At 45.8% G+C, this 13,827-nt stretch overlaps 1 protein-coding gene across 6 annotated transcripts in view; it reads left to right on the top strand.

Moving 5' to 3' along the window:
- Positions 1 to 13,827, top strand: part of ERC1 (ELKS/RAB6-interacting/CAST family member 1) — a 399,625-nt gene that overhangs the window by 356,217 nt on the left and 29,581 nt on the right. For all 6 annotated transcript variants that reach the window (XM_082850733.1, XM_082850731.1, XM_082850730.1 and 3 more), the window contains one exon: positions 9,946 to 10,134. In XM_082850733.1, the coding sequence (XP_082706859.1) occupies positions 9,946 to 10,134 (189 nt within the window). The remainder of the gene's footprint in view (positions 1 to 9,945; positions 10,135 to 13,827) is intronic.

Genomic DNA, 13,827 nt, shown 5'->3' with positions numbered 1-13,827 from the left:
ATCAGGGCACAGGGGCCCTTCTTCCGGAGAAGGGCTTGGTGGGTCCCAGATTATTGAATCTTGAATTACCCTGGCTGGTTACCTTATATAATATCAGCCACAGTTTGTAGGGCTTCTGGTATTCCTGAGCTGAACTCTTTTGTCATAGTCACTGTTGTATCCTCCGATAGTAAACCTTTGCTTAAACCTCAGCAGCTAGAAACACTGAAATGGTGACGTCTACCAGAGTGTGTGTCACGCTAAGGAATTTTAACTTTCAGAAGTAGGGGGAAGAGAGATTAATTCAGTGATTGTGTGAAGGTTTTATTCCCAAATAAAGAAAATGGGTAGAGAAAAACAGTCTTCCTAATTTTTGTTTTTCCCAAATCTTTTTCTTCCACCCAAAGCCTGGATTACTCCCAAGGTGGAAGGGGTGATGTCTGGAAATCATTAATCCATGGGTTTTGTTCATGGTGTATAAAATTTTCAGAAAGAATTTGCTTTTGCAATATGATTTCCTGATTGACTGTGGCAGACATAAATCCAGCAAGGACAGCTCTGTCAGAGCAGCCAAGATCCCTCTTAGATTCTTAGATAGATGACAGTTCTGGTGTGAGTGTGGAGTGGAAATGAAGATTCTTCATGTGGGTGGGTCAGGAGGAGAGATGGAGAAGGGGGGGCGTGGGCACAAGAAGAGCAGCGGGTGGAGGTGGGGCGCACCAGGCCAGCCCCCAGAAGGCAGCACGAGTTCAGCCCGGAGTGAGTGAAGGAGATGCCCTTGGTGCCCCCTGCCCTGGTACTGGTTTCTGTTCTTGAAGGGCTCTTTTATGATATTCTGAAACATTTCCACCCTCCCAGTTAAGCAGAGTGCTAAGCTATCCTAAAGCTGAATTCCGGGCTAAGGGCCATTCTGCACAGATCTTTCTTCCCATCCTGCCGGCCCCCTCTCGCCACTGCAGGCGTATACATGGGCCTCCTTATACACACTCACAGGTGTTTCAGCCTGTCACAGGTCGTGTTCTGTTTCCTACTTCAGCATTAAGAGATTCAATTCCTGTGTGTAGCCTGTCTTTCTCTAGTAGCACAGATACCCGTCTCTGATGTGTACACACAGCTACAGGTACATGTCTATCTTGCCCTGCCTTCCGGGTGATAGGGAGCCCCTCCCTCCCACCTGCACCCCCAAGGCCAGGTGCCTGTGAAGCACTGTGTGATGAGAAGCCAAAGCCTGTGGACACACAGTGACTGGAGCTGCAGCCGTCGCAAGCTTTCAGCTGGAGATGCTGCGTGTCTGCAGTCTGTGCTGTGGGATGTGATGCTGGAGCTGCAGTCATGATGTGACTAGTGGCCAGTTGCCCGTGTCTGCTCCTCCAGCTTCTCTGTGTGTACACGCACACACACCTGCTTCTAACCCAGCCTTGAAATAACTGCCAGTCACAGGGGAGTCTCCCCCAGAGCCTGGCCTCCGCTTGGGAGCCCTTGTACAGATAAGCTGTCGAATCTCCTCGTCACCAGATAAGCGTACTTGGCTCTTTGCTCCTCTGTCGTCCTGTGGCCTGCAAGGCGGAGCGATTGGGTGGGCTCCCTGTAATCTAGACCGGCATCCTTGGTTACTTATCGAGATCCTGGCCAGGTCAGGAGGTTCCTTTTGTGCACCCGGCACAGCTCGGGCTGGCCTTCCTTCTACTCCCAGTGGCTAGAGAGAGGAGAAAATGAACTGTCCTGATAAGGTCATTACTGTGTTCCACACGGCAGGCAACAAGCGTGTTACTGCTTTTCACGTCCATCCCTCTGTCTTGTGAAGGTGTAACAGTGCTGAGAAGTGCTTGGCTGCAGCCCTAATGCAGCCCGAGCACTTCAGGTGCCAGAGCTCAGAGGACTGGGCGGAGCAGGTGTCGTCAGCCGCAGCGTGTGTGTGTGTGTGTGTGTGTGTGTGTGTGTGTGTGTACGGGCACGGCAGGGTGGAGGCCACCGTCTTCGCCTGTGGCCAACTGCCTACCTGGTTTTTCCTTTGAAATTCAGCATCAGCCTTCAGTTGCCTGGCCTGTTCAAAGAGTGTGACCCTCTCTTCTCCCTCCTTTGCCTTGTTTTCTTTCCCACGCCCAGACTTTCTTCCCATAATTTGTAATTCATTAGTGTATAGCCCTGGAGCTTTACTGTGGGGAAGTCCTGTAAAGTATACACACACACACACACACACACACACACAAATATTTAACCACTGCATGGTTTGCTAAAATACAGTCAATGATTTATTGTGGAAAGGCAAGCCTCAAGGCAAGAACTAAATCGAAGGTGCTTTCTCATCTCTATTGAAAGAGCAAAGAAGAAGAGCTGCGGGACACGTGCCACTGGCTACCTCCCTGTGCCCCGGCCGCCCGTCCCCGCAGGGTGCACGCTATGCGTCCCCTCCTGTCCCCTCCACTCGTCAGCGCGTGATGGCTTCAGTGCCTCATGCAGCGTTTTCTCCGCTTACTGCCCATTGATGTGCACCGCCTTCGTCTGTACTCACTTGTCTGCCTTCTTGTTGGTGAATGACCTTACTTTCCTCGATTTTACAAGTTTCCAGATACTGAAGCAGGTCCTTGCAATACCTCCAGCCTTACGCTGCTCTCATGGCCGTGAAGAGGTGGGCTCAGCAGGAGGTTTCTTCCCTCAGTGGCGGGGCCCACACACTCTGCTCTCTATTCGAGTAGGATTCCTTGTACCGAATACAATAGGATAGGTTTTAGCTGAATAAGGAGTAAATAGGCAAAATGCAGTTAGCAGCTCTGTAGTTCAGATTTCAAGATTCATTTTATTCTAAACTCTGTTTCCTATCTCCTTACAACTTTGAGTACAGAATATTTGTCTCCATATCTGGGTCAAGAAATAGGAGATGTTTTGTTTTGCTGGAGTGGTAATGCATGCTTAAAGGAAAATTGACAACAGATTTCTGAGTTGTAAAACTAAGAGGAAATGATCACATTTTATTTTTTAAATGATTCCCACTGTTTTTTTCATGTTTCAAACCTTTTGCCGTTTTCAGAGACACATCTAACTTTAACAAACCGTAAAGCTCTTTAAATCTGAAACCTTTGGAGAGAGTTTTTACTTTTAGAACCCAGCATTTCTCTATGTGGTAAGATTTCTGATTAATGTTTATTGATCTCATTCACCTAGTGAATCAAAATCACCAAACTTGGATCTGCTCACCCACTCGCAGCAAAGCCCATCTACTGACACCGGGTTGTGGTGAAGGAAAGTGCAGCGTTTATTGCAGGGCCCGGCAGGGAGAACGGGCAGCTCGTGCTGGAAACCCACGCTCCCCGACGGCTTTCGGGGAAGGGGCTTTACAGGCAGTGTGTGAGGGAGAGGGTCGCAGGACGCATGATCAGCTCGTACGCAGCTCTCAGATTGGTTGGCGACAAGGTGAAGTTTCGAGCATCACCAGTCTTCCAGTTGCAACCGGCCTGGGGCCTGCATTCTCTGATGGTCAGTAGTTTTCATCTGTGGGGGTCTGCTTCCTCTAGAGACAGCTTAGGAACGTGTGTCAGGCCTTTATCCGTATCTTCCAGGGAACGGGGAGTTTGGTGGCTCTGCTGTGTGGCTGGTGTGCAGTCTGAATTGTTACCAGGTTCCTGACCCAGAGCTCTTCTTTGCTTCTACGTCTTCACATTTCCTGGTCATTCCCTCTGGAGTCAGCCTCCTGAGACTCAGGAGAGGGCTGAGAGACTAAAGCAAAAGGCTTTTGCTTCGAAGGATATAGACACAGGGGCTTGCACGTGGTTTCAGTCCCCCCTTTTCTGTGGTGCCCCTCACTCTCAGGGGAGCGGGTTCAGGACGAGAAACGGAATAAAGTTTCCCCTGGAGAGGTTAATCACAAACTGTCGGCAGAGGAGGTCAGTTTTAGGGGGACTCGGTTTCACTAGTGGCCCTGGACGTGAACTCCTAGTGGTACTTACTCACTTGTTAAAGAACAGTGAGGCAGACTTCATTCAGGACCATCGTGATGGGTTTAGGGGCCACTGCAGTGGGGTTTTGCAGTGAGGGAGAGAGAGACAGTGCCTAATTCTGAATACAACAAGGAAAAGTGGGAATTTACAGCCAAGGAGCAGGTGGGGGTCAGTGGATGGACACTTCCTAAGGAGGAAACATCAGGGATAGGGGGAGATTCCGGCTAAACCACCCTAACTGGATTCTTGCCTAAGGCAGGCAGAGTGATCAGACATCGCCCCGGGGATAGTGGGCGATGAGGGACCCCGTCAGATACAAACCAACTTAGAATTCCTGGGGGAATTGGACAACATAGAGATGAACATGAACGCCCAAAAGTCAGGGCCCAGTTGAGAAGAGAGGTCAGGGGAGCCTGACCCACATTTGGTCAATGAGAAGACCTCTGTCCCCAGGATGTAGATGAGGGGAATGAGAAAGTTAATTGAACCTCAGGGATTGCCTGGTTAGTTCTTCCATCAGCTAAACAAGTGGTAATAGTAGGTCGTCTGTAAGAGATGCTGAGGAAGGGACCCTGCTTAGTACAGAACTAATATTCTAAGTACTTACTAAACATTTATAGCATAAGAAATGTCGTTCTGGGTTTTGTATTTGTCGTGACTTTTTGTTTTGGAAGATAAATGTAAGACAGTCCCATTCTATAAAGTTTGTTTGAGGAGTCAGATAGACACACGTGAAAAATGGTTATGAAGTGGGGCTCGGGATTTGGAGCTCTGAACTTTCTTGCCTTTAGCTTTAGGTTATCTTTTTAACTTTTCATGAAACTTTAGAAATTGACTTCCCCCTAAAAGAGATTTTTCTTTTCAAAGACTGTAGCCCTCTCACTAAGCACAAACTCAGGCTAACGCTGCTGAAACTTTCCAGATTCCCGTTGTTCACAGTAAGGTTTGTTTTCTGATGAAGGTCGTGCAGGTGTATCTCATGAACCCTTCTGTAGCCCGGCTTTATATCAGTTATTATGAGGGTGTGACCTGAGAGGCGTATGTTTGTCCAGGGTCTCTCTTGCAGGAGAAGTATAAGATAGAGGGGTATTCTCGAAGGCATATTTGTTTTCAGCTTGCTAGGATTACAAATGAGTAAGGACCATAACACCAAAAACATTTAGGGGGTCCATTGAGTATCCTTCTGTTTGTGCTCCAAAAGGGAAGGCTAAATTAAAAGGTTGGATCTCAGAGACCACTAAGAATAAGCAAGTTGTTGAGCTTTATAACCTTATATGTGAAGACTACGCCACACGAAGCCTCAAATCAAGGTGAAGAGGCTGATTTAGCAGTTTAAGGGTCTGCCTAGAGTAAACTTCAAAACTGAAGTTAAAACAAAGATAAATCCTGAATATACGCCTTTTACTTCTTATATACACTCAACACATTAGTTCCATTATTTCGTGATTTTCTTTTAATGCAGGACAGGACCACATCTCGTTCTTAATATTCCTGCCAGCAAAAGCTGGCTGTGGCGTGGCACAAAGGCATCCACTGAATGTTTGTTAAGCGAATTACATAATGTTCTCAGTGTCAATATGTGTGATTTGATACGCAGTATATCTAGTTAATGTAGCAAAAATATCACGACAGTTTACTATCTTTGTTCAAAGAACCACATTCTTGCACAAAGTAGCTGCATTTAAGTGAGAAAGCAACACAAAGGTCCAAAACTTTGGGAAGAGACCCAGTACCGTCCTTCATCTTCCTCATCCTCACGCACACTGCAACCAAGAAGGTGAAGTGAGTTCTTAAGAGAAAAGACTTTGAGGCTAGACCATTGAATTTTATTCCCTTGCTTCCTTTTTTACTTTTCAGAGTTTAGCTCTGTGCTGGGGCCTCTGGACAAGAATGTCATTAAAAGAATAATGTTTCTGGGAAGTTAATACGTTAGTTGTTCCAGGACTTCTTTGGTGAACCTACACTGGGGGACAGTGGTGTAATGATGACCCAGTGAGAAGTCAGAACTGCTACTGGCATTTATGCGGTAATCCAGGGACAGCTGAACCTGCCTCCGAGGACTTCCGCAGATAGACAGAAGAGTAAGAGGATTTTGTAGCGACAGAGGAACCATAGTAAATATAAAAATAATTTGCCAGGAACACAGTAAACGATCAATAAATGTTAGCTTGAAAAACAGTGGCATCTTCCAAACAATAAAATATTAGTACTGCAAGGGCAAATGCCTTAAGTCCCAAGTGATATTCAGTTCAAGGTATACCTTTCCTCTCAGAATGAGCTCCCAGAATGTGCCGTAACCAACCCACCTATACTTAGATTAAAGATCTAGTACAGAAACAGTGGAGTGGGGAGAAGGGGGCAGACCATGGAATTGACTGGAGGGGCCTTTCACTGAACGTCCCATCCTGGTCCAAGAACATGTGTTCCCATGTCTTAGATAAATGGGTTGCAGAAACGGGATGCTGTAGAATTTTCAGTTGCAATCTGTATCGAACAATAGAGGAGCAGCTGGTCTGTCTTCCAGAAGATCTCTAGCCATCTAACCTGCTCGAGTGGAAGGGAGGTTAAAATAAACACCTTCTGGAGGTCACTGTCTTCCATCACCATGTGTCATCAAATGCTGGCCTCTGAAGCCAATTTGAGGGTCTGATACATAAATAAATCCTTGCAAGAAGAAACAAAGCTTTCAGTAAGTCCACCAGAAAGCTCTCATTCCCCTTCATAACTTAAATTATTTTCCTTAACAGCTCCGTAAACGTAGGATTGGGGGGATATTGACATTTTGACATTATATTTGATAAAAGCAGAGGTTATCTTGACAAGTTCATTTTTTAACTTCTTTATGCCGAGAAAAAGATAGCTAATTCTAATTCTGCATAGCTGTAGGACTGATGTGGTCTGACCGCATTACTGACAGCTTTGGGTAGGACTTCTTGCCAATGTACTGAGGTTGTATGTGGACAAAAGACATAACCTCCGGATCCTGTAAGGCATCCTCTTCCTACTTGGCAAGTGTCCCTCTTCCCTCTTGAGATTAGGCAGTGGCAGTTCTACCTTGTGGGAAATGCAGTTTCTTTTCTGAGTGGCCTGCCCAAGTTAGATGGGGAGAAGGAAGAGATAAGGACATTTCCCACATGATTGACATGGTTGAATGTGTCCCAGAGAGGCCACGGTGACTTTTTTTTTTTTTTTTTTTTTTCCCTTGATGGATAGATTCGAGAACTGTGCTGGTCGGGCAGTTTCATACACTTTCACCGAGTAAGCTCTATAGTTTTTTTGTTTTGTTTTAAAAAAGCGACTCCTTTTGACATGAGAAGAAAGGGCATCTTGGTCATTGCATGGAATGAATTTTTATCCTCGAAAAATTTTTCAGATTCCATCATTTTTTAACTTTTCAATTGGACTTTGAAAAATTTCAGAGTGCAAAACACTACATATTTTGTAATCTGTCAGCACCTCAGCATGAAATACATTTAAATCAGTTTGAGATTCATCTCTGATTAAGAACAGGGACCTTAAAAAGTCCACTTTTTCATTCCCAGTCATACAGCAGTGAGCTAGTATCTTTCCAGGTTCCATTTTACTGTGAAAAATTTGACCTCTCCACTACCACCATTTATCACGTTGTCTTCTTCCTCAGAGCTCGTGCTTTTTTATGTCAGTTTTCCAACTCAAACAGTAATTACCTAAGATACCAGCTTTCAGCCTTGCAGCCCAGATGTGATGGCAACTATACACAGACACACAAAGAATGGGAGTAAGTTGCACAAATCCAATGAAAATCCCCGAAGTGATTTTTTTAAATCAATGTGTCCATGAAAGAAGCTGGAGGAGGCCAAGCTAAAAACACGGGAGATGAAATAGGGCTGCCGTGCGCGGAGGCATGAGGGGTGTGGTAGGAGAGCCGTGGCTAGACAGTTGGGATATTGACGTGCAAGGTGAACATGCATTTAAAGGAGTTGCCTTGAACTTGCCTTTAAAGATTCTGCTTTGGAACTCTTTCTAAATCTTCTACACTGTGAATGTGCATTTGTGGCCAGGAATAAAATACAAGTCTTTTTTGAGAGATTAGTGTTGTTTGTAGAAAGCTATCCAACTTCCCCAGTCTCCAAATCCTCTGCAAAACAGTCTCGTCCTTCTGTGGTTGGCAGTGTTGATACCACGGGTAACACAGGACTCATACCACGAGCCTGCTGATTAGGGGTCCCTTACAGAGCCCAGAGCCTTCCACCCCAGCCCCTGAATGTGTAACCTTTATCCTTAGAGAATTGTGTGTGTGTGTGTGTGTGTGTGTGTTTTAAAAGCAATAATAATGCTGAATGTGTTCACTTTCTCTGGTTTGTCTAGACAGGCTCCAATTTCTATATTGTATTATATACCACGTAGGCCTAAACTCTGAACTCTGATCTCTCTAGTAAGTTAAAGATCGTTTTAGACACTAAGCCCTGGCTGTTCCCTCTCTTAACTATTTTATGGAAATAGTATTAGAAACAGAGGAAATGTGATATATTTATAAAGCAACCGTTAAAAATCATGTTTTCCAGGAATACGTAATGTGAATAGTACTCACAATATAACACTAAATGGATAAACAGGGTATTAAGCAAAACGTGAAGTATGATACTGTTAAAAGTTGATTTATGTAAGTTTATAAAAAGACTTGGAAGAAAATCAGCAAAATGTTGCAAGTGGTATTCTTGATGGAATACCTATAGGCTATTTATTATTTCTTTTATATTTTCTCCCATACTTTTCAGAGTAAAATATGCATTGATTTCACAATAAAAAACATAAAACTTTATTTTAGAAACTCTTAAAAGGAAAGCAGCAGGGGAGTCCTCTGAGGCCAGGAAGAAATCAGTGTCACTGCTGAAAGTAATACCAGGCCTTGTTTCTGTTGACTTGAAGATGAGTGAGCTCCTTGTCCATTAGGTGGGTCAGAGGTGTCCTGCTGGTGTAAAGTGCCGGCCCGGTGACACACAGCAGGTGCAGACCCTGCCTGTGAGCCCTGGGAACGTCTGGGGCCTGCCAGCATCTGGTGGGTTGGCGGCTCCCCCAGCTGCTGTGTGTCAGGCAGACGCTGTGCCAGCGTTTCAGCGTTGGAGAGCCGGCCCAGCTCTGCCTCAGCCCCTCAGGCTTGCCAGTACCGAGTGTCATCGGGCCCGAGAGCTGCCCGATGAAGTCATCTGTCCTTTGATGTGCTTTCAGAGGGAGCCGAGGTGATAGTTATTCATCCAGGGTAAAGGGGACACAAAACAGAGTTAGCGCAGGACTGCTATTCAAGAGAAGAGACCCAGCGTCACACTGGGCCCGGGCTCAGGCTCAGGGGTCTGGCGTTGTGTAAGGATTTATCTGTCACCCATTAAAAGGAGGATCGATGGCCTCGGCCCAGTGAACGAGGGAGCTCCAGCCAGGAGGCAGATCTAGTCATGAGTTCACTCACCACATCTCGTGGCCGAGAAAAACACGCACTGTCTCCAGAGGCAGAACCTTCCTTCCATTGTAGGAGGTGAAGGAACACACGTAGCATGTGGCATCAGGCTTTCAGATGAGCACGTTTCACTAGGAGTTTTGGCGTTTTTTTTTTTAACATGTTTTTTAGAGTATAATTGCTTTACAATGGTGTGTTAGTTTCTGCTTCATAACAAAGTGAATCACTAGCAGTCTTTTGTAACCTCCTTGTAAATAGATGGGATGAGCAATTGTGAAGTAACTGGAGTCCTTCTGTATCAGGAATGCCACCTCTGCAAAAACAAGCTCACCCTGTGCTTGATCTCCAGCCCAAAGTCAGAACTGCATCTCGCGTTGATGTCCATGCCAGCGGTCCCCACGCAGCCCCCAGAACGGTGGGTGGGTGTGACCGTGTACACGTGCAGGTGTATGGACCTGCTTCTCTCTACAGTCCCGAAGACTGCGGTAGTGATTACAAGAGCTCTAGTCTTGCTCCGTTTCTTTGCCTTGGGAGGCATAAAGAGACTGGAACTTCTTGTTTCAGATTGACCTTGACTTTCCTCATTTTTTTTCACCTCAGATCATCCAGCCCCTCTTAGAACTTGACCAAAACAGAAGCAAACTAAAGTTGTACATTGGACACCTGACAGCCCTCTGCCATGACCGAGACCCCCTGATTCTTCAAGGACTCACTCCACCAGCTTCCTATAACTTGGACGATGACCAGGCAGCATGGGAGAATGAGCTGCAGAAGATGACCCAGGAACAGGTAAGCCTCTCACCTGAGCTCTGGCGACACCCTCACAAAATTCAGCTGCTCTTTGGGTTGGCGCAGTAGAAGCTGCCTTGGAGTATTCGGGGTTCAGAGTCAAGATTCTTAACAGTGGTTGGCTCTTCAGTAGGTATTAGGAGCTACCATTTGAAGTAAGCCCCACTTTATTCTTCCCCCAGTGTAACTTGCCAAAGAATCAGAAAGGGCTGGTTCGGAAGGGAGAGGGTTAAGGGGAATCTGTTATTTCACAGAACTGATGGCCACTCGTGACTGTGACCACGGAAAGGAAGTCTGAGTTGGGGATATTTGGATGAGGATCCTTGACAAGTCAGCTGTCTCTAGGGAACTGTGGGTCACAACCTGCTAAGTTTTTCAATAAAAGGGCCATTAGGTGAATTAGTTTAGGTTACCCCCTTCTGCTCCACTTTCTGTTTACTGTTGCCTGTAAAATCCATTGGTTCTCTTTTTTCCATGTCGTGATTTTTTTAGTTCAGTAGAGAAAATGAGAAGGCTAAAAGGAGGCAAAAACCATGAATAAAAGAAACAGGGAGAAAACGGGGTGAGGGCAGACATGGAAAGTAAAAGAAAGAAAAATGGAATAAACACTGAGAAATAAAAATAGAAAAGAAGAAATCGAGCAGCTTTAGAACAGTAATCCTAAGCTGCTTTTGTTCCCGGCCACAGAGTGGGGTTGATGGTGTCCCAGCCCCTTGTAGATGTGATCGTGCCATCAGTCTGCTGGAGCTCTGCACCAGCGTGTCGAAGCTGTGCACCGTCTTCCAGCTGAACGCCTCCTGTCTGTTCACCCACAACGCGTGAGCGGAGGCTGCGTCGGATAGGGCACATCCTGTGGTGTGAGGTTGCAGGGAGCAGTGACGGCCGCGGGTCGAGAACTGCACGCTGGGGTCGGGGCGGGACTGACTCCCGGGTGTGGACATTGCCTAAAAACAGACCCATTTAACGGCCTGTCGGTCACCCACCTGATTTGTGTGATGGAAAAGGTAAGGCCGACCTCTCAGATTTAGCGTGTTGCCATGGAAATTTTAATTTCTTTCTTCTCAAAAGAGGGAGAAATTTAAAGGACAGAATTAAGTTGAATTTCTAGTAGCTCCTTTTGATATTAATAACCATGAAGTTAACATGCCACTGGAAGCCCGCTGGAAACAGAGCACACAGCCAGTTAATTTCAGAAACTCCACTCCAAAATTTTGCAGAGACAGGGCATCTTAAAGCACGAACAGTGATGTATCAAAGTTTAACTGGCATTAAATTATTTCTTAGTGAAACAACTTGTCTTTGAAACGAAAAAAAGTATTTTGGCTTGGTCCTGTTTTCCAAATATGCCTGAATGGAAGCAATCAGTCTTTCTAAGGGGAAAAAAGATACCTTTAGGGTGAGGCCAAGGCAGAAAATCTCAAGCTAAGAGTCTTCCAGAAAGTTTTGAGTGAAAAACCAGGAATTCAATAGAAGGCATGCCATCCCACATGTTATCATCCAAACAGCTTTGCTCACATACATGAATCATGTTAATATTATCACGTTTCCCCTTGGCTGAGAACCTGCTTCAGTTACTGAAGTTGTTGCATGAGGTGTGTGAAACTGCATCTTCAGCAGCAGCCCTGGAAAACCTGGGGAGCAGGTGACTAGGGTCATCTGTAAAGGGGCACAGCAGCTAACCACCCCTTCCATCAGCCTCTCCGGAGCAGCTCGAGTTTGGTGGAGAAACCAGCCCATTTTCTGCCACCTCTCTCCAAGTAAGATTTTAAGGGAGTGGTGCAGGCTGTCGAGAAAGATGACCTGTGATAATACAAAATGACTTGCCTATTGTGAGCAAGGTCTGACTTTCCGTTTTGAAGCCCAAGAAACATTAGCTAGAGATCACCGCTCAACATGCACGTTGGTTTATTTTGCGTGTGTGTTTTCTTCGGGGAGACAGAGCCTTCTGCACTTGACATTGGTGTTGCTCAACTCTGTATGTCCCATGCGCTTCACTGCCACCATGCTCCCCTCGGTCACACACCCCCGTGAGCACAGGACAAGAGCCTTGTCTGTCTTTTTCAGCACTGTTGTCTGTACGAAGAATAATGCCTAGCACATAGTATCTGCGCAGTAAAGGTTTGTTTAAGGAATGAGAGAAAGGGAAGGAGAAAGGCACGCAGGATACAGTCCGTACTTCTTATCAAAGCACACAAGGCCTCCTTTCATTTGGCCTGATTCTTAAATGCACATCTCTTCTCACCCTATCCCTGAAGCATACAACAACTGACAGTCTTTGAAACTGTTAATTGACTTACAGTTTTCACATTTGTGTCTCTGCCTGCTCTGCCCTTTCCTGCCTTGTCTCCCTGGGGAATATCTAAATAGGAATCTGAGTTTTTAAACTCAGCTCAGACATCATTTCTTTTTTGAGTTCTTTCCTGAAACCCCAGGCCCAATGTGCCGCTCCCTCCTTAGGGCTTCTGTATGACCTGTGACACTCGTACTTACTAGTTTTCATATCTGTCTTCCCGTTAGTCTAGGCTTTCTGTCAGCTGAGGACATGAACCATATCATTTTCATCTTAAAACTCACACCACGTCAGGTACTTGGTACTTGCTTACTAACTCAGATGAGTGAGTGAATTCTAGTGAGTTCTGCTTAGTTTATTACTTTGTATTTCATAGTTAGGATTCTTACTCCCTAACTAGATGAGTTTCTTCACTGCCAGAACCATGTCTTGTATTTCTAAAGTGCCTGGCACAGTACTGTACGTGTAAAGAATGCTTATTAGTATATACCTTGCTGATGGTTTATTTGGTGACCCAAGACAGTTTCCTCAGTGCCGTCCGGTAGCTTTGGATAATCTGACGTTGATGTCAGGAGAACCACTCAGACTCCATCCTGAGTTATGACCCTGTTATCTGCAACTGCCTGGCCTACAGAAATATTACTTTACATCTGAAGATTTCCCAGAATTGTTCTGTTTCCTTTGCCCTCTTAGAGGCTGGCTATCTTACCAACTAAATTTATGGGTTTGTTTATTTTTCTTACCTTATCGGCTTTTGCTTTATGTATCTTGAAGCTCTGTTATTGAGTGCATACACATTAAGGATTGCTGTATCTTCTTGATGACTTGACTCTTTCATCATGATGTAATATCTCCTTTCAAAGCTGGTAATACTCCATGCTCTGAAGTCTGCTTTGTCTAACATTAACGTAACCATTCCAGCTTTCTTTAGAATTGTGAGTGCACGATAAACCCTTTTTCATATATTTGCCTTTAAGCTGTCGATGTCTTTATAGCTACAGTGAGTTTCTTGTTGACAACATATATTCACCAGCCTAGAGGACACAGGCCTAGGGGGCAAGGCTGTCTCTTCCTCCTTGATTTCAATAGGCCAGGCTGCCACCCAGGGCCAGAGGGCTGGAGCTGCCACCCCAGTGGGCCTGGAGGACAGCATCCAGCCAAAGAGCCTTATTCTCAAGCCTTAAAATCTGATGAGGGACTTCCCTGGTGGTCCAGTGGTAAAGAATATGCCTTCCAATGCAGGGGACGTGGGTTCGATCCCTGGTCGGGGAGCTAAGATCCCACATGCTGCAGGGCAACTAAGCCCGCGCGCTGCAACTACTGAGCTCGCACACCTCAACAAGAGAGCCCACGTGCCGCAAACTGCAGAGCCCACGCTCTCTGGAGCCCGCGCGCCACAACTA

The sequence above is a fragment of the Leucopleurus acutus genome (genome assembly GCF_964270905.1).
Source record: "Leucopleurus acutus genome assembly, chromosome: 11".
Lineage (NCBI taxonomy): Eukaryota > Metazoa > Chordata > Mammalia > Artiodactyla > Delphinidae > Leucopleurus > Leucopleurus acutus.
This window is presented reverse-complemented; position numbering and strand designations above follow the sequence as displayed.